Source organism: Debaryomyces hansenii (genome assembly GCF_000006445.2).
Source record: "Debaryomyces hansenii CBS767 chromosome A complete sequence".
Classification (NCBI taxonomy): domain Eukaryota; kingdom Fungi; phylum Ascomycota; class Pichiomycetes; order Serinales; family Debaryomycetaceae; genus Debaryomyces; species Debaryomyces hansenii.
The window spans coordinates 511,475-534,010 of NC_006046.2; the positions used below are offsets into that span (position 1 = coordinate 511,475).

Genomic DNA, 22,536 nt, shown 5'->3' on the forward strand with positions numbered 1-22,536 from the left:
TCGCAAAGAAATATTTACGGAGTAAAAAATGTATGGTAAAAGTGAAAATATTAGTATAGTGAAGCAAAATAATGGCTTATTACTTATGACAAATTAGGATCTCTACTCATCGAATATATGTTATTATTATTGGCTAACGATGAGCCATTAAATTGATTATCATCTTGATGTTGATGAAGTTGTGAATGATGGAAAGATCCCTGAGGCCTATAATCTCTTCCTTCTAAATGGGGAGGAGGCAAATATGGCACAGATGCCGAACTCAGTATAGAAGAGCCCGAATCAGAACCAGGAGATGCTGACGAAAGCAGAGTTTTCCTTGGTCTTCCTCTTTCTCTTTTAGCAATCCGCTGGCCGTTAGAATGGAATAATTCTGCCTCTTTTTTTTTTCGTTGCTTAACTGTTCCATTTACCCTTATACCTTTAATAGTCAAACCTGTTTGTTCAATTGGAAATTTACGGGGTCTACCTCTTCTGTCTTTTTTCTGAAGAAGCTGTTGCACGGCCTCATCCTCCAAGGTACGCATATAAGTTGGCTGATCGTATAATTTTGTTATTCCACCATCGGTATCGGATGGCAATGAAGTCAGTGAAATATGAGTTGGAGTGGATGCTACTGTAGATGATGTCTTGACTAATTTATTTAGTTGTTTGAAATTAGGATGTGTTGAGTCAATGTACTGATTTGTAAGAGGATCAAGAATTAATTTCTTTGGACGACCTCTTTTCTTTTTAGAATCGTGCATTATTTGTAGTGGCTGACCATTACTAGTACCATTCAACTGGTGGCTATTCACGGGATGTTCTACTAAAGTAGGGTTGTGAAGTTGATGCTGACGCTGACGGTGGGGAAGATGCTGGGGATGTTGGATATGCTGTTGATAATGCTGTTGTTGATGTTGATGATGATGTTGCTGCTGCTGCAAGCTATGTAGTTGTTCTTGAAAAAACTGCTGGCCATTATGTGTTTTTGGTTGCAACGCCTGTGGCGGTAAACCCAACGGAGGAATATGCATACCATGTCCGATGGATGGTATTGGTGATTCCGCAGGAGATGTAATCATATGTCCATTCGAATGAGGATACACAAGCGGCCTCCCCAGTGTAAATGAATCTGTCGGTATTTTCAGTCTCTCGGAAATGTTGGCATTGATATTGGTGCTGCTATTAGTACTATTAGTACTATTAATATTACTCGTATTAGTATTATTTGAATTATTAAAACTAGGATAAGGAAGATACATTTTGCTTAATTTTTTTATAGGAAACCTATTCTTAGACGCAAAATAACAATTTTATATACCCATATGTTTGTTCCTGATTATATTCAATTGAATATAGTAGATTGGTTTCTCTATTTGCAACAAGACTTAAAAAATTTGAAAAAAAAAAAAAGCGAAGATACAAAAAAAAAAAAAAGATGAGATCGCGTGCAGGTTAAGATTTAATTGATAAAGAATGAAGTACGAAAGTAGTATATCTATGTTTTATACATTATTATTTCATATGTACTGGTTTAATTAGTTTGTAATTTTAAGCCTTCTGCTAGGAATTTGAGAAAGTAAGGAGCCTTCAAAGTAATCAACAAATGCTTTTGAGTCAGTTAAGGATTCATTAAATTTAATCTTGAATTCAACATTAACACTATGCATGCCTTCATCTGAAATAGAGGATACAGAAGGAGATGGTGCGGATAAACCTAAAATCTCATCGAACTCATCGGCAATGGCCGCAGATAACGTTGGGGATGCTACCGATCCAAAGAAATTGTAATTGACATCGTAGACTTCGAATCTGTTCTTGGTGACGGATGGAGCCAATAAGTCATCAAACAAATCAGATTCGACCAAGGAGGAGGCAGAAGGCGAGGATGAGTATTCGGGGAATCTGTGGGCGTAGGTAATTCTTATGGCTGATTTGATGGATTTTTCGAATGCGTATTTAAATTTGTCTTTAGAAATATCTTCTGGGAATTCTGAGGTCATTTCGACCGTTAAGATATTGGAGGGTTTTTCTGGTTCGATGTTTTCTGCCTTACCGGCATCTTTTGGTTTTGGTTCCGCTAATTTAATGTTCGATAAGTCCAAGCGTTCTCTAGACTTGATAAATTTGGCAATACTGACCACAGCATCCTTCTTTATGTCTCCGACGTAAGCCAACACATCTCCCTTTAATAATCTACCGTTAGGACCCGAGGCTGGTATTTTGGAAATGGCATCATCTGCCGAAATGTTATTCTGGTGCAATAACAATTCAACAGAAGGCAGAAGTTTTTGACTAGGATTAGCACTCAAAAATACGCTTCCGGAATCGGTATCTGATCCACTCTTCTTTGGTTGGGTCTTCTCTGCTTTTTGCGTCTTAGATTGTTCTTTTGGTTGTTCTTTTGGTTGCTCCTTGGCCTCTTTCTTAGGTGCTTCCTCGCTGGCTGCTTTTGGCGCTTCTGACTCTAAAGATGGCTTCTCTAAGCTCGATAAATCGTCGCCCGGCTCCGCCAACAAAGCAATCGGCTTTCCAACTGCCACTCCACTGGCCCCATCGTTTTCCAAAACCTCCCACATAATACCGTCATCCTGTGCCTCGACATCAATGGTGGCCTTGTCAGTCTCAACCTCTAACAACACATCTCCTGCTGAAAATTCGTCTCCTGCCTTAAATTTCCAAGAAACAATTCCTCCTTCCGTCATAGTAGGTGACATTGCGGGCATCTTAAATACTGACCCAGCATTCAACTTAACACTGCTATGAAATGCCGATTTCACGTATCTATTGACATTGCTACGAATAATTGGTCTTAATGTACTACCTCTAAGCATATTGTCTATCGTTTATCTATATTTGATACACCTAGACAAGCTTCTTTTTCCAACTCATCTATATGTTGTATTAACGGTACAGAATACCGGTGTATTATGTCCGACGGGTGCGACATATCCGCGACGCGACATCCAGAATGTCGCAAATTTATTCCCAGGAAATTCCCAGGAAATTCCCGGAAAAAGCTGGCGAAGCTCGCGACAGTAAACGATTTTTGCCGGGAATACTTTTAGGATTTTTTTCATCAGAACACGGTAAATATTCTAAAAACAGAAGACGTTCTTTACCTAAATCATTAATCCTATTATTATATATTTCATATATATATGGAATATTTTGACTTAACATACATATTATATTATAGTGGATCATTATTGTGGGTAAAACACTAAGTTTGTATATTAAATAATCGAATAATTAATACCACAGGGGTTGGGATTAGCAAGCCATATATATTAGGACAAGAATTTTATTTTATTAGTATAATAAGAATAACAGGATCAGTATAGACACAGGAGACTATACCAAGAAAACGACATTGAAAGAAAGTACGTACGTTAACGTTAGACAAGAGAAACATAGATATTGAAGATGAATAGTTTGACGAGAGGTGGTAACAGCATTAAAAGGCTATTTGGTGATGCATATTCGATATTGAGAAAATACTCCAGATTCATAGGACCCGGGTTAATGGTTTCTGTGGCATACATGGATCCAGGGAATTATTCTACTGCTGTGGCTGCTGGTTCAGCTTTCAAGTATAAATTGCTTTTCCTGATATTGCTTTCGAACTGCTTGGCGGTGTTTTTACAGATATTGTCAGCCAAGTTGGGGGCGGTAACAGGATTGGATTTGGCGGCCAATTGCAAAGCCAATTTATCGTTTAGAGTTAACATATTCATTTACTGCTTAGCAGAACTAGCTATCATTGCTACAGACTTAGCTGAAGTTGTGGGGACTGCAATTTCGTTAAATATTTTGTTCGATTTACCGTTGTTAGCGGGGGTAATAGTGACAGTCGTTGATGTATTGATTGTGTTGATGGCATATAAACCAAATGGTCCGCTTATATTCGTGAGAATTTTTGAATCGTTTGTTTCAGTTTTAGTCGGAGCGACGGTAGTCTGCTTTGCAATTGAGTTATACCAAGTGTCTCATGAAGAAGGCATTAATTTTTCAACCTGGGAAGTCATAAAGGGTTTCATGCCAAATGAGAAAGTGGTGGATATGAGCGATCGTGATGGAGGAAATGGGTTGTATTTGAGTTTGGCAATTTTGGGTGCAACGGTTATGCCGCATTCCTTGTATTTAGGATCAGGATTAGTCCAAGCGAGATTAAAGGACTATGATATTAAACATGGACATTACAAGCCTTTAACAGATGAACCATCCAACTCGGAAGAAAGTGCTGATCCCGAACATAACGACGAGTTTGAAAGGAATGAACATCCTGATCAATGCACAACTAATCCGTTCGAAAAGGATGAAGACGAGGATGAAAATGATCATTATAGGCCATCGATACACTCGATTAATGATACAATGACCTATACTATAGTTGAATTAGTGATTTCATTATTTACCGTGGCCTTATTTGTTAATTCGGCTATATTGATAGTTGCTGGTGCAACACTTAACAATAACAAACATAAAAGAGACGACGACCACGACGGTAATGACACAGATGATAGTGACGATGAAGATGATTACCAAAATGCTGATTTATTCACGATTTACAATTTATTATCCACACACTTATCTCCAACCGCAGGATTTGTATTTGCTCTCGCATTGCTTTGCTCAGGTCAAAGTGCAGGTGTTGTGTGTACATTAGCGGGTCAAATGGTACTGGAAGGCTTCTTGCTGTGGAGTTTGCCCCCAATTACAAGAAGACTAATCACCAGAGGATTAGCTATTATTCCTTGTTTAGTAGTTGTTACCTTAGCGGGCCGTGAAGGGTTGTCTAACGTTTTGAATATGAGTCAAGTCGTGTTGGCGATCTTGTTACCAGTTGTCAGTGCTCCATTGATTTGGTTTACTTGTTCTAAGGAAATCATGAAAGTACCTATTTTCGTCAGGGATGGGGATGAAGAGGTTGATATCATGTTAGATGACGACATGGATAGCAGTATTTCGAGAACAATCACTACCAGCAGCGCGGCCACCTTAACAAACGGTAAAGTAAAGAGATTCAAGAGTACTGAGCCAGCAATTAGATTGCAAGATTTGAGAAATTCCCACCCGTGCGCAGGGTGGGACGACGATGAAGCAGAAGCGTCCGAAGAACAACAACGATTGATTAATCACAATAACGACAGCGATAGTGAGATAACTACAAGCCTTGGTGCAAACGAATTCCAGTATGGCCAACATCGTAGAAATATTTCAGCAGGAAGTGATACTTATGCCAACACTATAATTGAATCAGAAGAGGACACATACCGTGTTAAGGGTTACAAGGATATGAGTAATGGACCGGTTACTGCATTTACGGCTGTTTTAGTATGGGGTTTTATCACTTGTTTAAACATATATTTATTAGGAAGTTTGATATTAGGATATGATGTTCCACTTTGAGATTTCTACTGTCTTAATTATTATTGCATTATTCTAAATAATATCAGCATTTATAGATTATTAACATTGCATATTTTTCATCAAGATTTTTGTAGTAAAAGGTTTCTTGAAAAATCCAAACCCTGTACATAAATATTTAAAAATGATCGACGAAATTTTATTTAATATGGAACAGTTGAGCTCCAATTTTAGGGAACAAGAATAAACCAATTACAATGCCGTCGAAGTCAAATATAGACTCCTTTATTGATTTCTCGTCGCAATTATTAGAAGCATATCCCTCTACCACGACACTTTCAATAACATATGCGAATGCGTTGAAGAAACAATCAAAGAATAAAGACAAAGATGGGTCTCAAATAGATACTTCTAGCGATAGTAACAACAAAAAGGCCACCAACTCTGTTACATTCAAATGCTATGAACCGAATTCTGGAAAGTGTATTAAATATAGTACTTACAAGATTAAAGAATTATCGAGGTTATTGACATTTATTGGTCCTAGAGGAGTGAGTGTTTCGAATACAAAGAAGAGACCAATTGAAGACGATCAAGATAAGAGCGATGCTAAGAAGACTAAAGTCGAGACCATAAATGAACACACCAATGGATTGGCAAGTATTATGAGTAATGTTAAATTTGATAATGAAGAATCTTTATCTACCTCCATTTCAAAGGTTGATACTCCTCCAGCCGAGGAAAAAGAAGCCGTGCATGCTAATAATGAACCAGCTACAAACAGCAGTAAAAATAAGAAGAAGAAGAAGAAGGGAAAGAAATAGGTATATAATTTAGATACCAGTACATCATAAATAAAAGGTTAATTATATTGAAACGTAGAACAAAAGAAGAACCATAAAACAAAAGAAGAGAATCAATAATAATAATACTATCAGATAATAATGGAAATAAACACAACTAGGAAGATACGTCACTGAGATTAAATGAGCTATACTAATTTATTCAACTGTTGAAGTGATGAATGGAATGGAAAAAAATACTAAATAATTAAGCAAGAAGTATAATGGACGTTGGGTACAAAAATGTAGGATATGAACACAATCACAACCGCAAGAGGGTTGAAAGCGGAAAGTATAAAATGAAGGAGTTGGGGGTCAAATTAAGATACGTCCACAAAATTATGGTTTGAATAAACTCTTAAATCTTGAAATGAGGGTTTCTCTCTTAACAGGTGGCTTACTGTCAAAGTAATTTACGTTTGAATCAGTCTCAGAAGAAGCTGGCGATGGGAACGAGCCCGGAACCTTCAAAATTTCGACCATTTCATCCTTGTGACTCGTCAGCTTATCTTTAGCAGGACCATTCAGTTGAGACAAAGTTTGCTTTGCCCCAGTAGATACACGCGGTGAACTTGGATCCATATTTGACACCGAAGTATCAGCAGTAGAGGAAACCGGATCCTTATACTTCCTATCAACCGGGGCAGGGAGTATTTCCGAATTGAAGACCGAATTGGTGGGAGTGTTGAATTGATTTCCATTGGAGTGATCGTCGTCATCGTCGACGGCGTCATCCATACCGGGCCTGGTCTCATTTTCAACATTACCACGGTCACGTTGAGGACTCTCATAAGCATCATCAATATGCTCGTATTTCGAATCGCTCGTAGAGTCGGTGGTGGAAATGGCTGCGAATGACGACGTGGCTGTCAAAGAATCTCCATTATCTTTATTGTGCTCGATCTCCCCCTTTTCTTTCACAATATCTTCACCTCGCTCCCCAGACACCCCCCTATTCTTTCCAAGACTACCAGCTGCCCCAATTACACCTCCTGAACCCCCCTTGGTCTCGCCAGCATCCTGCTCGAATTTCTCGACCTCCACCAACTCATCAGCATCAATATAGTTGTTTTCAATCCCATTATCGTCAAGCTCCTTCTTGTAGCTTTCACTGGTAACCCATTCGGTCCCATTCACAACAAACTTGAACACAAGTTTCTGTTTTTTGTCCACTCGGATTTGGTCCCTAAACGTACCAGATTCCTTAGCCAACGGTGCGTTGCCTTTGGCCCAATTGTCAAAATTTCCCGTAACCTGTACCGTCTTCACACTTGGTTCGTTACTGGTCCTATTTCACGTTAATATCCTGAATTTTCATCATTTTGTCAAAAATTTCACTTTTTGATCTACCTTCCTCGCCAATACCACACCACGGATCACTTCCTTCCTAACATCTGCTATACATACCATTCGATTAAATAAGTATAATATGCCATCTTCTAAAATCCTATCTATAACACCTTTCCAAATTCCTTGTATTATTGATATATTAAATAGACGGTTGATAAACTGAAAATCAATACAAACCTCCCTAATATAATGGCTGTAAAATTGTGATATCGTATTTGCTTGATAAAAAATCCGCCTGCGTAGTCCTTATGTATGGGTGCACTGATGTATGCCCAGTTTTGGAATGGGTTATTGTTGATCCCTGAGGGAAAAAAACAACCTTTGTTGTGGTCGTCAAATACTAGATCAAGGGTTCGAGTTTGCCACGCGAGAAATGCTTTCCCGAGGAAGGCCTAAAAGGTTGACCGAGAATGTCGGAAAAATGTCTCAGGCTGATGACATAATCCTCTGAAAAATTATCTCTGCCAAACGCGGTATAGAACAGGGTGTAAGTAGTTGTTGATATAGGTTTAGTCGTATTTCAATTGTTTCAAAACGATAATCATAGACTAGCCGTATACGGATATGAGTAAGAGAAGCAGTAGGCAAAACGCAGCTGCCAATGCTGCAGCTGCTGCTCGTAAAGGACAAGATAATACGGGCATTTTGACAATTGATCCTGTTATGGAGCCTCAATTTGAGAACGGTCAGTACAGAGAGTATTTGGTGACCACAGCGCTGCCATTATTGAGTAAAAAGCGTAATGTGACGTCGAAGGAATATCTTTTGGTTGCTGGGTTGTTGGTATGTGCTTTTTACGTGAGATGTTCGAACTTGGCGTACCCTAACTCGGTAGTGTTTGACGAAGTACATTTCGGAGGGTTTGCACGGAAGTACATTTTGGGGCAATTTTTCATGGATGTGCACCCGCCATTGACCAAGATGCTTTTCGGGGCTGCAGGATTGTTCGGTGGGTTCAAGGGAGACTTTGATTTCAAGGCGATTGGAAACGAATTCCCAGACACGACGCCATACGTGACGATGCGTTATTTCCCGGCATTGATGGGCGTGGGTACGATTTTGTTGTGCTACTTGACATTGAGAAACTCTGGCTGTAGACCTATTATTTGTCTTATTACCAGTGCCGCCTTAATGCTTGAGAACGCAAATGTGACTATTTCCAGATACATCTTGTTGGACTCTCCATTGTTGTTCTTTATCGCGTCAGCTATCTATGCGTTTAAGAAGTTTGAAGTGCAAGTTCCATTCTCGTTTGGTTGGTACAAATGCTTGGTTGGATGCGGTATTGCTTTAGGTTTAGCAGTCAGCTCCAAATGGGTCGGTTTATTCACTATTGCTTGGGTTGGTGTATGTTGTGTCTTCCAACTCTGGTTCATTATTGGTGATTTGTCTCTCAACTGCAAAAAAGTGGCAAAACATTTTGTTGTACGTGGTGGTTTGTTATTGGGAATTCCTATTTTCTTATACTTATTATTTTTTTCAGTTCATTTCAAGTTATTAGCTAACGAGGGTGATGGATCTGCATTCATGTCGAGTGCTTTTAGAGCTTCGTTGAAGGGTAATGCAATCCCTAGAGATATCACTGCAAACGTTGGATTTGGTTCGGCTGTTACTATTCGTCACTTGGAAACCCAAGGGGGTTACTTGCATTCCCACAATCATTTCTATCCAGCCGGTTCAAAGCAACAACAAATTACGTTATACCCACATTTAGATTCTAACAATGATTGGATTATTGAACCTTATAATGAAACCATGCCTGACTCCTTTGTTCCTATTACTGACGGAATGAAAATCAGATTGAAGCATGCTAATACCGGTAGAAGATTACATTCACATGATGAAAAGGCCCCTGTCAGTGAAAGAGATTGGCAGAAGGAAATTTCATGTTACGGATTTGATGGATTTGACGGTGACGCTAATGATGACTTTTTTATCGAAATTGTTGAGCATAAATCGGCACCAGGTGAAGCCCAATCTTCTGTCAGAGCTTTACAAACAGTTTTCCGTTTAAGACACGTTATGACTGGACACTATGTTTTCTCAAGTGCTGTTAAGTTACCAGATTGGGGCTTTGAACAACAAGAGGTCACTGCTGCTTCACAAGGTTACAGACCATTAACTCACTGGTATATTGAAACTAACAGAAATACCCGTGTTAATAGTACCATAGAGGAAATCGTAAACTATCCTGTTCTCTCATTCTGGGATAAAGTCACAGAATTACATAAGAGAATGTGGAAGATCAATCAGGGTTTAACTGACCACCATAACTGGCAGTCTTCTCCACATGAATGGCCATTATTATTGAGAGGTATTAACTATTGGGTTAAGGATCACAGACAAGTTTACTTTTTGGGTAACGCCGTAGTCTGGTGGGCTTCTTCAGCAGCCATTGTCACATTTGCAATCCATGCATTGTTCTCTATAGTCAGATGGCAAACTGGTGCTCGTGTTGCTGGAAATAAGCATGTCTTCAACTTTAATTCTCAAGTATTCTTATACACAGTTGGTTGGGCATTGCATTATTTCCCATTTTTTATCATGGGCAGACAATTATTTTTACACCATTATATCCCTGCTATTTATTTTGCCATATTAGCTTTGGGCCACTTTTTTGATATTCTTGTTAGTTATCTCACTGCAAGATATAAGATGTTAAACAAAGTTTCTTATGGTGCATTAGGATTATTCTTAACCTTTGCGTTATTATTCTATGTCCAATATTCTTCGCTTATTTACGGTACTCCTTGGACTCGTGAAAAATGTGAAGCTTCCAAGGCTATAGGAACTTGGGATTTTGATTGTAATGCTTTTTTGAATAACATCAACGAGTATTCAACATTACTTACTACAGCTACACAAACCCCGATCCCAGAGGATCCAGCTGCTCCGAGCGATGCGCTTGAAGCAAAGGAAGCGAAGGAGACCCCTCAAGCTGCTCAAAAGAAAGTTGCAAAAGAAGAGGAACATCAATCTGAGGCTGAAAATGCTGAGGAACCAAAATCTGATGAAAAAGTTGAAGAACTTGTTCCACCATTAGCTGCTGATATTGAAGAGACAAAATAATTATTATAGTTTACATTTCGTAGATAGCTACCTATACATTTCGAATAATACATCTTTATTTCATAGTCGTATTAGACAGACATCTGGTCCGTAATTTTTAAATCACATGATTAAATTTACACCAGGAAAAATGGATATTATTCAGTAGATCGATATACCATCGAATACTTAAGGCTTTACAACTACTATTTAGCTTGACATTCATCTTCTTACTTTGAATTCGAATATGTCAGAGGTGGAGAATAATTGTCGAGTTTGTCGAGGTGAAGGTACACCTTCCCAACCTTTACTACATCCGTGCAAGTGCCGTGGATCTATCAAGTATATCCACCAGGATTGTTTGCTAGAATGGTTGAAACATTCTAATAAATCTACTAAGAAGTGTGATATTTGTAACACTCCATATAAATTCCGGACTATTTATGACCCACAAATGCCAGAACGGATTCCAATTAAATATATTTGGGGAAAATTTATTGAAGTTATTTCGTCGACTACCATCAAAAGTTTGTCAATTTTCCTCTACATCACTTGTCTTATAATCCAAGTTCCATTATTTTGGAAGTTTATGGGACGTATTGCGACTTGGGCAATTGATGGAACTTTACCAACAGCGAATCCGACTTTTATAGACGCTTTAATATTTGGTGAGTTAGATTTTCTGAATTATGATATACCAACGAGTACGGCAAAGATCTTATTGTTTAAAATAAGAAAATTTGTCGATTATACCTACTTCAGTGGAATTCGTTATATACTAATGTATGTAATCATTCATTTGGCATTATTTGTTGAGCATGAATGGGTCGTGAGAGACGAGGGTTATACCAAACTTTTGCTTCGAAAAATTGGTAAGGAACCCAGAGCTAAATTGGTCGATATGTTGCAACAGGCTTTATCAGGATTAAGAAACGATGGTGAGGCAGGTAATGCTGATGCAACTGCGAATGTACAGAGATTGGAAACGATCGCAAGAGCAATAAATGATTTACAAGAGCAACCTAATAATGGCCAACATGAAGAATTATTAAGAAGAGCAATTGAACAAGATGACAGACAAAATAACGAAGACGAAAATGTTGAAAATGTGAATCTCAACATATTTAATCATGAGAATGAAACTCAGAATGAAGATGAAAATCAGAATGAGAATGATGATGAAGCCAGACAGGATGTAAGAGATCCAACCGATGATGACATGGAACTGAATGACGAAAGAAGAACTATTTATTTACGTCCTGAAGGCGAACAACAACAGGCCCAGCAAAATCAAGTAGAAGGACTTTTTCATGAAGAGCGCGATGAAGAACAAAGAGGAATAAGGAATGATAACGTAGCTGACATTTTTGACCAAGCTAATGAAAGAATTGATCAAAATGACTTGTTTGAGCAAAATCCATTTGACGAAGTTAATGATATGAATATGGATGAAGCCGAAGATGATTTGAATGGCGGAGGGGGCGATATTTTGCAACTTTTAGGTATGAGCTTGAATTTGAGTAGTCCAATTTTTCTTATGATTATGTGTGATGTTATTATTTGCATATACCTATTCGTGACATATTTATTTCCACATATGTTAGGTAGTTTATTTGTAACAACTACAGGAATAACGTTAGGTTTATTGAATTCCTTTGTGTTGAAACGGTTTTACCCATCATCTTTGATACAAAAATTTACTTCCATCATATTTACTGAGAATGACAAAATTGCAAAAACGGGCAATGATTTTCTTGATTTTACTTTGTTCACGGTCTTTGAAGTTATAGTCAAACCAGTATCGTCTACATTTCATCGGTTAATAATTGATCATGATCTATCACAACCTACATTAATAGAAAGGATTATTTTGTTGACAATTGGTTACAGCATTATTGCTTTTGTTGTTTATAAATTTATGAACAGTTTAATTTCAGGAACTAAGCCAGTAATGGGTACGCCAAGGAAGCTTTATAAAATTTTATTTGAGGTAGCATCGACTACAAAAGTGTTCATTATATTTGCTATTGAAATATTCTTTTTCCCAGTATATTGTGGTTGGCTATTAGATTTCTGTATTGCCCCAATCTTATTGTCTCACTTTTCCAGTATTAGTGATGATGGATCCGTTACTTTTACTATTTTATTATCGTCTGAATTGGAAATTCTCCAAATTCATTATATCCGCGTTGTTTTGTATTGGTTACTGGGAACCCTTTATATGCTTTTCTTTGCATTATTTATTGGAATGATTAGGGGCCAAGTTTTGCGTCCGGGTGTTTTGTTCTTTATAAGATCGCCAGATGACCCGAATGCTAGATTGATTCACGACGCATTAATGAAACCATTAATGTTGCAATTGTCACGCATATATTTAAGTGCTAAGGTTTATACTGGATTTATCTTAATAGGAATAGGGGGCGTTACATGGGGCTTAAGATATTTGGTAACTCCACCAAAGGAAGTTTCTCACAACGTTATGTTACCATTGCAAATACCTTCTGTTATGTCAGTTGCTATTACATGTATTGCTGTGGGTGATATCATTCTAAATAAGTCTTTGATCACGACTTATTGTCAGTCATATTGGACAAGGATCTTTGAAATATCGGCTCACAAATTGCGTTTATCACATTTTATTTTGGGAAAACCAATAGCCCAAGAACGTGGGTATATTGTTTACAGGAATACCTTCCATAAATTACTAGGCTTTTCACAACCAGACTACTCAAACCCAGTTACATATAGAGATGCTTTACGCATATTTAAGACAGATAGCCTGGTGAATGCTTGTTTTGTTCCCGATGGTAATTATGTAAGAGCACCAGATAATGATACTGTTACAAGGAAGTTCATAAAAAAATTATTTGTATCTGTCACTAAGGACGACAAGCTATTATCTACCAATGAAACCGAAGATTCTAATAAAAATGGATACGAGTCTGATTCAGATGACGATGAGATTAACACCGATGATGCATACACAATTGTGTATAGACCTCCAAATTTTAAGATGAGATGTCTTGGATTGATTTGCATGTTGTGGTTGTTCTCTGTTGTATTGATATTAGGGATTGTGTTTGTAGGCTTGATAATCGGAAGGCCAATTATCAAAGCATTTACCATGTTGTTAGACCTTACAATTACATCTGAACAATCTTTGGATATCTACAATACGATTTTCACTCTAACTGAATTTGACTGGAGATTGGCCGATATATCGTCTATTTTTATTGGGATCAAATTCGAGCTAGCAATATTGAAATTCATTGATGACAGAATTAAACTGCCAGCTGATACTGGAGTCAACAATGAAGTAAATGTTGAAGGAAACGGTGAAGAAAGAAATAACGAACAAGGGGTAATGGCATTTGGTAGAAATTTTGTTCCTAGGTTTGGACAAGTAATAATTGCGTCATTCCTAGTTTATTCATTGTCATCAGTTTTATGGATTTTATGGGTTTTATCAGTTCACAAATTTTGTATTGATTTACCATTAAGAATGTATACTGACAACATATATTATAGTGATGATAATCCGGGACATGTGTTAATGGAATTTTTATTCACCAAAACTGCAATGATGTTGCATTTTATTGTTGGATTTTGGACAATTGTTCCATTCTGCTTATATTTCACAGTAGATTTGAGGAATGGCATGTTAAATGGGTTGGGAATCAGAGACTCTATTTGGAATTCTGGTTTAAGCACAATTTTAATCAACTTCGGAATTGTCCATGTGCCAGCCATATCATACACCCTATTTAAACATCGTCAAGAATCGTTTGATTCAATAATACTAGAAGGAAATGATGCATACATCTGGTGCGTTGCTTTGATATGCTTCATAGCTATTAAATTAATTACTGGGGGAAGCAAGTTACTTATCAAGATCAACGAACAAGTGAAAAACGAAAGATACGTCAAGGGAAGAGCTATAGAAAATATTGATATACCAGATGAAGAGTGAATTTACTTATATTTTGTAAATATGCAGAACGATTAAATAAATATTTAAGGAGATAGCTTACAGCTGTAGCGGGAATATTAGTTCTCATCAGACCCTTCATCTTGCTGCCTTAGTGTTACGTTTCCCGTAACCTTTCTCTTCTTCTTCTTAGGAATAGATTGCTCGTCTTTATGTTTATTATTATCGTCATCATTATCGTCATTATCTTTCTCAGTAGCACTTAAGTTGGATACTACGTTCTTATCATCAAATATCTTCTTCGCTTTTTCAATTTTTTGACTTTGATTTATAATATATTCCAACCTTGATAACTTATATGGGTCATTTCTTAAAGCAAACGGAAAATCATCAATCTTAACTCTAGATCTTCCTTGGTTTCTAGCAAATTGTAAAGTCGTATGACATAACTCGCTGAGATATGTCACTAATGTCTCTTCCAAGGCATTCACTGTTTGGTCAGAGGTGTAAGGTCCATCCCCCAACGAGTATAATAATTGCTCAATATCTCTAGTGAAAAGACGTTGCTTCCTTCTCCTCTTTGTATTAGTTATAGGTGGCTGTGTATTGAACGACATTCTTGCAAAGAAGCACCACATCTAACAGGTTTAGACTACTCGTAAAGAAGAAATACCCTCTAGCCATATTGGTAAATACACTACCAAAAATACATCAATATACTATATGTTGCATTCCAGATTATATACATACTAGAGCTAGTTATACAGAAAAAATGCAAATGCTACCATTCTATGGATCTGAGACACACCGGAGATACCAGCCCATAAAAAGATTCTACTTAATTACTTTACTAGCTCATGGTATATGATACCTTCGACTTCGGTGGTACTACATTCCGGTAGTTTATTGAAGGTTTCCGGCCCGGACAAAATTTCAGAGATGCAGTCCTTCAATTGACTCAGCTTCATATCTTCTATCGTCATTTTCCTACAGCATCCCAACTTCACCAATTCATCGGCCACTTCCTCCTGATGCTTGTTCATCAACTTATCATTGGTGACCACGATAAGAGGCTTTTCCAATCGTAATGTATCTATAATTGAGCCAGTGCCTGCATGGGAAATGACCACGTCGGATTCGGATATGAACAGGCCAATATCGTTCGAAAATGGGAAAACCACCATCTCAAACCCACGATACTTATTCGAGCGATAAGTAACCACATTGCTATCGTTTTGGGACCCCAGCACCACCTCCAATTGAAGCAGCTGCTTCAATTCCTTATCTTCTACGCATTGCCTATAAAATTCTTCACTGACATGTTTCTGCGTGCCGGTTTCGATTTCATTGCCGTACTGGACTATCATTCTGGTAATCCCATTTCCAATGATAGTCTCCACTATAAAATCATAGCTTGTAATCACCTCAATTAATTCCCTGAAAGTCACGGTGGCACCGCTTGTAAACAATACGCTTGTCATTTCCAAGAATGATACAACTTTCGCCTAATCGGAAGTATTACCGCTTATTCAGATTGCACGTACACCAATTGCAAAGTCAACGATCTAATGAGACAAAATTACCGTAAAAATTACCGTAAAAATGACCAACAAAATATCAAAATAACCTCTAACACCAATATGTTTACCGTAGCGTTTTAACCAACAGATACCAGATCTAGGTTGGTGGTTTCTGACTAGAAGTAATGATTATCAAATGTCGTGTTTATCAGTTTCTTTTTTTTTTCTTTTTTGTGTAGGAAAATGTCGGAGCCCAAAAAGTTGGTATTATTATGTCCGATGGAAAGTCTTCATTAATATTTTGCAAAAATTGTATTGCTAACGGTTTGAATAGACAAGATAGATATAAGACTTATTACGTATATACTGGATAGATTTGCTAGACAGGTATAGTAATATTGAGTATAAAAATAAGTTGGTTGATAGTTTAAGGATAAACTAGACGTATAATGGATACGCAGAGAAGTTCAACTTCTAGTAATAAGTCGCCCAATTCATCGGCATCCACTCCACAATCAGCTAGCGGTTTAGCATCAGGGGCTACTCAGCCGATACCGAAGAAGTCACAGCAGATTAAAACTGATAAACCGAGACCGCATATTTGTTCAATATGTACGAGGGCGTTTGCGAGATTGGAACACTTGAAACGACACGAGAGGTCACATACGAACGAGAAACCGTTCCAATGTGCTGTTTGTGGACGGTGTTTTGCCAGAAGAGACTTGGTGTTGAGACATCAACAGAAATTGCATGGCAGTTTGCCTAATATCATGCGCCGGGGTTCATCGAAGGACATGGACATCAACGAACACGTTATTGTGTTGACCAACAATACGGATGCAAATGCACCGCTTCCAGCTTCTTTGAACCTGGACGGATCGTTGGCTTTATCCAACGGTATAAATTCGTTGTCTCCGGGGCAGTCGCAGCTTTTTTCACCACCCAAAAGTAACGAATATGGGGGACCAAATAATGCGAATAACGTTAACATGAGCAGCGCTAATAATAATGCGAACCAGAGCAGCCAGCATCAACAGGGACAGCTTCGGACTTCATTATTTAACCACCTTAATTCATACACCTTGAAGTCGCAAATGGGTAATAACCAGTACCCGGGTGCCACTAACAATGGAACGGTTATACCATCGCCGATTCCGACAAACTCGAATCACAACACCCCTCCTAATTTGGCCCACCAGAATACGAACACTTCGCTTCCAAATGTTACCCAACAGCCATCACCTCAAGCTGGTGATTCTCCTAACAAGCATACGAAGCAATATAGTAATATTCCTCCTCATTTACGCCAACAACAATCCCAATATCGCCATGCGTCATTCTCGGCATCTTCAGCAACATCATATACTAATGTGAAGGATTCTCTTGATATTCTGCAAAATAACACTATTGCTGAAGCACCAGAGCAGGTAGAGTTTGCGACTCCTCAGTTATCGGCAATGGACATGCATTCGAAGCGTTTAATATCTGAGTTGGATTTACATTCATTGGGTCTTGATATTGACAATATAGACAGTCTTGATTTAGGACATAATACGCATCATCCAGCTTTTAATCAATTGCCTCATAGTTCAACTCATGCTTCAAAACCAATTCCAAAGGACTCATCTTATGCGGAGCAGGAGCTTATCGCTGCCCATCAGTTTCAAAATCCAAACCATCCGCATCATATTAAAGGTACAACTCCTATAGATCCTGATATGTATGCACCAAATGATGCTAATATGATGCAACATATGCTACAGATGAATGGTATTAATAGCGAAGCAAGTTTTGAGAATTTGCCAAGTTTACCTAAATATGGTGCTCGTGCTGGATTTGCTTTGAATAGTGCAGTAATACAGGAAAAACAAAAGAGGAAGAGCAATTCTACAACGAATTCAACAGATCGTAAAAGATTGAAGACGGATATCAGTATTCAATCTGGAGACGATTGGTTAGAGGATATGATTAACGCTCCATTTGCATCAACATTTTTTCCGGCGTCGTACCATGCTGGATTTGAAGATTCTGTTGACTTTGTGCCCGGCCAGATTGATGATATCTCTTCATTATTTAGAGCAAGACAAGTTGACTTACAACAAATTAATCCTTCAAATTATAAAATTAAAGACGAAAATGAATCTGATATCAACGTTGCCTTTAGTATAAATGATTCACATTCTAATTTTATAACCGAGGAATTGCGTAATCGCATCATTTTAGTCAGTAACTTATCAAATTTACAATTTCCTTCATTAGAAGAGCTAAACTCATATATGAAATTATATGAGAAAGAATTCAATAAGTTCTTTCCATTCATTCATTTACCTTCTTTAAAAAACCCAATGGTTGATTGTTTTGAGAACATTCCATTATTGCTTGCAATGGGAACTATAGGTGCGTTATATTCTTATCACGACAATAATTCTTTGCTTTTATTTAATTTATCTAAATCGCAGATTCAACAATTTTTTGAAAAAGAGGTTACAACGAAGCATTTAGAACTCAGGAAGATACCACTAATTGTCCATCAATGCTTAATATTACACATTTTCATTGCAATGTTTTTAAATGAGCCTGACATGGTTGATATTACATCGAAGCAAATGAAATCCATGGTGGGATTAATTAAGTCAACAGACTTCAATAAACCGTTGGAAAGATTCTTGGTTCCGCCATCGCAATTTGATAAGAAGGACCCAGGCAGTATTCAAAGCAATTTCGATTATTTCATAATGGCTCAATCGCGGGTGCGTACCCTTAATTGCTTTTATATGCTTGAAGTGTTCAGAACCTCGCTAATTAGGGTACCAATCCAGTTTTCTGCATTAAATGTTAGCTGCGGTACTCATTGTTTGAATGAAAATTTATGGAGAAGTAATGATTCAAGTCAATGGGTAAACCAATTAACAAATAACACTCAACCATTGATTGATTTGAGTAATGGGGAATCGTTACAATCAATGATCGGTGATTTGAACAATCACTATCATGATACTAAAATATCTTTCTACGGCTTGTTATCATTATTAATGTATATCCATGAGCAAATTCATACAGAGGTATTGAAGTATAAACAATTCAATTCTACTTTATGGAGATTAAACTCCAGACCACGTTTAGAATCCCTAATTAAGTCCTGGGAGTCAATTTTTATTAAGAACGGAGGGATTTTAGTTGTTAATGGCCACAATAATCACTTGCTAAATGCAAATAATGAATTCAAGATTATTTTGCCTCTTTATTCGCTTGCGAAAATAAACATATGTATGAATATAACCCCGATAATGGAAAGGGTATTGTATAAAGATTGGAATGGTATGAACCAAGCTATATTGTCATTAGATGACGATAAGGAAGCATTGAAAGAATGTGTCTTGTACTCGACCGAAATTTTGTCGTTATGGACGCACAATGTTTCGATAGTTGATGATTCAAAGCGGACATCTTTAAGAACACCAGTTTTCTTTGTTACGTGCGTATTTGCTTCAGTCATGATTATATCCCACTATTTGTATTCTATGGAAGAAACAAAAGCTCAAGGTTTAAGTCCATCTAAAAAGAGTCTCTGGATGAAGTGCGAAACCTTATTACAAGCGGCTGAAAAGGTGTTACCACCTATAGGTGACACCAAGAACTATTCAGAGTTTCTTAAAAACCAATTTGCTGGAGTGTCACTGTCGGATATTAATACTACAAAGAAATTGATATCTTCAAATTCAAATGAAGGTACAATTATTGCATCCATTAAGAAGTCCAAATTATCCGTTAAATGCTTATATTTGGGTTTACATATGTTGGCAGATACGTCAATATGGCCCTTGGCAATAGGATTCGCGGAAGCGCTTAAGAATAGAGCGACATATATCACAAATCGTAAATAGATCGATACAATTTGCATAATTATTTATTATACCATTTATGTTTGTAGAAGTCACGAGCGCTAATATCAAAAAAAAAATTTAAAAAAAATTTAAAAAGAAATTGCATATATCTATTCAATAGTGTATCTAAGTAGTCAGATATTTTCAAGTAATCAAGGTGACTTTCTTCAAAACTTATATCACAGGAGCTTTGAAAAAGATCTCTTTAGGTAAGAAGTATAAACTTGGAGGTATGACTTTTGAAACGAAGATGAAAGGCCGCCAATTATATGATGCAATCGGCCAACCTAAGACAATAGTAGCGCCAATGGTTGACCAATCCGAATTGGCATGGAGAATATTGTCAAGAAGATATGGTGCTGATTTATGTTATACTCCAATGTTCCATGCACGTTTATTTGCAACTGAAGAAAAATATCGCAATAACATGTGGTCAGAACTAGATGGAGATAAAGAGAAAGATAGACCTTTGATTGTACAATTCTGTGCTAATGATTCGGATTACTTGTTGAAAGCAGCTAAGTTTGTGGAAGATAAATGTGATGCTGTTGACTTGAATTTGGGATGTCCACAAGGAATCGCTAAAAAAGGGAATTATGGTGCATTTTTAATGGATGATTGGGATTTAGTCTATAAATTGATAAAGAATTTGCATGATAATTTGAAATGTCCTGTGACTGCAAAAATAAGAGTTTATGATGATTGGGAAAAATCATTGGAATATGCCAAACTTGTGTTGAATGCTGGTGCGCAATTCATCACAATCCATGGTAGAACCAGGGATATGAAAGGCCAAGCAACAGGTTTAGCAAATTGGGAAATATTGAAATATTTGAAAGATAACTTGCCTAAAGACCAAGTATTTTTTGCAAACGGTAATATTTTATATCCGTCCGATCTTGAAAGGTGTACAAACGTTGTTCGATGTGATGCCGTTATGTCAGCTGAAGGAAACTTATATAATCCAGGGGTTTTCTGGACCAAATCAGACGACATAGATAAACAGTTTGCAAGAGTTGACAGGATGTTACGGGAATATTTTGAAATAGTTAAAAGCTGTCCTGGCGAAGCATCTAAACACTCGATGAAGGCCCACTTTTTCAAGTTATTGCATGCGTTTTTAAGTGTACATACAGAATTAAGACCAGTGATTGGAAGAACAAGTGTTCATGCCAACATTGACGATTGGGAAGCGATTGTGGTTAAAGTCGAAGAAATTGTGGCCAAGATTTACGAACAGTCGAATATTGTCGAACTAGACGTAATTACAGTGGGAGAAGTTCAGACCTGGGGTGGGGCATATAAAACCATTCCGTATTGGAGATGCCAACCGTATTTTAGAAAAGTTAACGGTGAGAAGCAAAATACAAGAGTTTTAAAGGTTGCTGCGGATAGAAGCCAAAAGAATGCGGTGGAGCAAAATCGCAGTGAAATCGCTGGTAAAAGGAAGGCTGATGACGAACTTCAAGTCGATGACAGAAAGAGAATAGACACAACTGCATAATAAACTGTATATATAAGTCATATATAAGAATTGTATAATAATTATCGAACATATATAATCTTTTGAAATACTGTATATAGTAGATATTTTTTTTAAAATGATTTACGTAGTCTGATTCATGCTATATATTCTTCTTCCTTTTAGGTCTTTAATCATTTTTATCCGTACGTTTTTGATCGTTTTATTCCTATTATTTGTCTGGAATATAAGAAACTGGTCATTTCTGGCTTCAAAAAAAATGTCACAATTAATTCCAGCTGTTAGAGTAGCTGCAACCGCTAAACCAGCCAAAAGTGCTATTATCTTCGTCCACGGATTAGGTGATAGTGGTTCTGGATGGTCATGGTTCCCACAATTAGCAAAACAAAGCAATATTATAAAAAACTGCGATTCTATTAACTATGTGTTTCCTAATGCTCCATTGATGCCAATCACAGCAAATGGTGGATACGTTATGCCAGGGTGGTTTGACATTTACGAATTCGGTAACCCAGAAGCCAAGCAAGACATCGATGGTTTTCACAAGAGTTGTGAAACTTTAAAAAGCCTTATTAAGGAACAGATTGACAACCACGATATTCCAGCTGACAAAATTATAATAGGTGGATTTTCGCAAGGAGCAGCAGTTTCTTTAGCCACTGTTGCATTATTGGACTTCAAGGTCGGGGGTGTTGTAGCTTTATCGGGGTTCTCTCCAATTAAAGAAAGTCTTCCACAAATAATGAATAAGGCTAACCTCGAAACCCCAATCTTCCAGGGTCATGGTACTGCTGATCCTATTGTTAATTTTGACTTTGGTAAGCAAACTAGTGAACTTTATCAAAAGCTAGGATTCAAAAATGTTAAGTTCCACACATATCCAGGAGTTGCACACAGTGCAAGTGAAGAAGAATTGGCTGATGCCATGAACTTTATCGATGATGTGCTTAAGAAATAGATGTACGAACGCTTATAGAGTAGATTCATGTATTTGTTTAATGTTGTCTATAAATTGGCAGAAATTTCTGTAGGAATTTTTGGGAGTAATATTATTAGTCTTATATAGTTTACATCATCGGCCTACAATATACATTCCGTAGACTACGGTGAATACATACTTATTCTACTA

At 37.3% G+C, this 22,536-nt stretch overlaps 13 protein-coding genes across 13 annotated transcripts; 8 read left to right on the forward strand and 5 right to left on the reverse strand. All coding sequences in view use genetic code 12, as the record gives it.

Annotated features, from left to right (window-relative positions):
• Positions 1-83: 83 nt before the first annotated feature.
• On the reverse strand, positions 84-1,244 carry DEHA2D06270g (DEHA2D06270p; the record flags this gene model as incomplete). Its single annotated transcript, XM_458730.1, has 1 exon — positions 84-1,244. The coding sequence occupies one exon, from the start codon at positions 1,242-1,244 to the stop codon at positions 84-86; it is 1,161 nt and encodes a 386-aa protein (XP_458730.2).
• A 276-nt stretch (positions 1,245-1,520) lies between these two features.
• On the reverse strand, positions 1,521-2,816 carry DEHA2D06292g (DEHA2D06292p; the record flags this gene model as incomplete). Its single annotated transcript, XM_458731.1, has 1 exon — positions 1,521-2,816. One exon carries the CDS (start codon positions 2,814-2,816, stop codon positions 1,521-1,523), a length of 1,296 nt encoding a protein of 431 aa, XP_458731.2.
• A 137-nt stretch (positions 2,817-2,953) lies between these two features.
• DEHA2D06314g (DEHA2D06314p) lies at positions 2,954-3,157 on the forward strand (the record flags this gene model as incomplete). Its single annotated transcript, XM_458732.1, has 1 exon — positions 2,954-3,157. One exon carries the CDS (start codon positions 2,954-2,956, stop codon positions 3,155-3,157), a length of 204 nt encoding a protein of 67 aa, XP_458732.1.
• A 251-nt stretch (positions 3,158-3,408) lies between these two features.
• On the forward strand, positions 3,409-5,394 carry DEHA2D06336g (DEHA2D06336p; the record flags this gene model as incomplete). The annotated part of the gene is made up of 1 exon (XM_458733.1): positions 3,409-5,394. The coding sequence occupies one exon, from the start codon at positions 3,409-3,411 to the stop codon at positions 5,392-5,394; it is 1,986 nt and encodes a 661-aa protein (XP_458733.2).
• A 215-nt stretch (positions 5,395-5,609) lies between these two features.
• On the forward strand, positions 5,610-6,176 carry DEHA2D06358g (DEHA2D06358p; the record flags this gene model as incomplete). Its single annotated transcript, XM_458734.1, has 1 exon — positions 5,610-6,176. The coding sequence occupies one exon, from the start codon at positions 5,610-5,612 to the stop codon at positions 6,174-6,176; it is 567 nt and encodes a 188-aa protein (XP_458734.1).
• A 357-nt stretch (positions 6,177-6,533) lies between these two features.
• On the reverse strand, positions 6,534-7,630 carry DEHA2D06380g (DEHA2D06380p; the record flags this gene model as incomplete). Its single annotated transcript, XM_458735.1, has 2 exons — positions 6,534-7,482; positions 7,602-7,630. The coding sequence occupies 2 exons, from the start codon at positions 7,628-7,630 to the stop codon at positions 6,534-6,536; spliced, it is 978 nt and encodes a 325-aa protein (XP_458735.2).
• A 478-nt stretch (positions 7,631-8,108) lies between these two features.
• Positions 8,109-10,613, forward strand: DEHA2D06402g (DEHA2D06402p; the record flags this gene model as incomplete). The annotated part of the gene is made up of 1 exon (XM_458736.1): positions 8,109-10,613. The coding sequence occupies one exon, from the start codon at positions 8,109-8,111 to the stop codon at positions 10,611-10,613; it is 2,505 nt and encodes an 834-aa protein (XP_458736.2).
• Positions 10,614-10,839: 226 nt separating this feature from the next.
• DEHA2D06424g (DEHA2D06424p) lies at positions 10,840-14,562 on the forward strand (the record flags this gene model as incomplete). Its single annotated transcript, XM_458737.1, has 1 exon — positions 10,840-14,562. The coding sequence occupies one exon, from the start codon at positions 10,840-10,842 to the stop codon at positions 14,560-14,562; it is 3,723 nt and encodes a 1,240-aa protein (XP_458737.2).
• Positions 14,563-14,639: 77 nt separating this feature from the next.
• DEHA2D06446g (DEHA2D06446p) lies at positions 14,640-15,158 on the reverse strand (the record flags this gene model as incomplete). Its single annotated transcript, XM_458738.1, has 1 exon — positions 14,640-15,158. One exon carries the CDS (start codon positions 15,156-15,158, stop codon positions 14,640-14,642), a length of 519 nt encoding a protein of 172 aa, XP_458738.1.
• A 204-nt stretch (positions 15,159-15,362) lies between these two features.
• DEHA2D06468g (DEHA2D06468p) lies at positions 15,363-16,001 on the reverse strand (the record flags this gene model as incomplete). The annotated part of the gene is made up of 1 exon (XM_458739.1): positions 15,363-16,001. The coding sequence occupies one exon, from the start codon at positions 15,999-16,001 to the stop codon at positions 15,363-15,365; it is 639 nt and encodes a 212-aa protein (XP_458739.2).
• A 488-nt stretch (positions 16,002-16,489) lies between these two features.
• DEHA2D06490g (DEHA2D06490p) lies at positions 16,490-19,924 on the forward strand (the record flags this gene model as incomplete). The annotated part of the gene is made up of 1 exon (XM_458740.1): positions 16,490-19,924. The coding sequence occupies one exon, from the start codon at positions 16,490-16,492 to the stop codon at positions 19,922-19,924; it is 3,435 nt and encodes a 1,144-aa protein (XP_458740.2).
• Positions 19,925-20,156: 232 nt separating this feature from the next.
• On the forward strand, positions 20,157-21,428 carry DEHA2D06512g (DEHA2D06512p; the record flags this gene model as incomplete). The annotated part of the gene is made up of 1 exon (XM_458741.1): positions 20,157-21,428. One exon carries the CDS (start codon positions 20,157-20,159, stop codon positions 21,426-21,428), a length of 1,272 nt encoding a protein of 423 aa, XP_458741.1.
• A 238-nt stretch (positions 21,429-21,666) lies between these two features.
• On the forward strand, positions 21,667-22,365 carry DEHA2D06534g (DEHA2D06534p; the record flags this gene model as incomplete). The annotated part of the gene is made up of 1 exon (XM_458742.2): positions 21,667-22,365. One exon carries the CDS (start codon positions 21,667-21,669, stop codon positions 22,363-22,365), a length of 699 nt encoding a protein of 232 aa, XP_458742.2.
• Between the last annotated feature and the right edge of the window lie 171 nt (positions 22,366-22,536).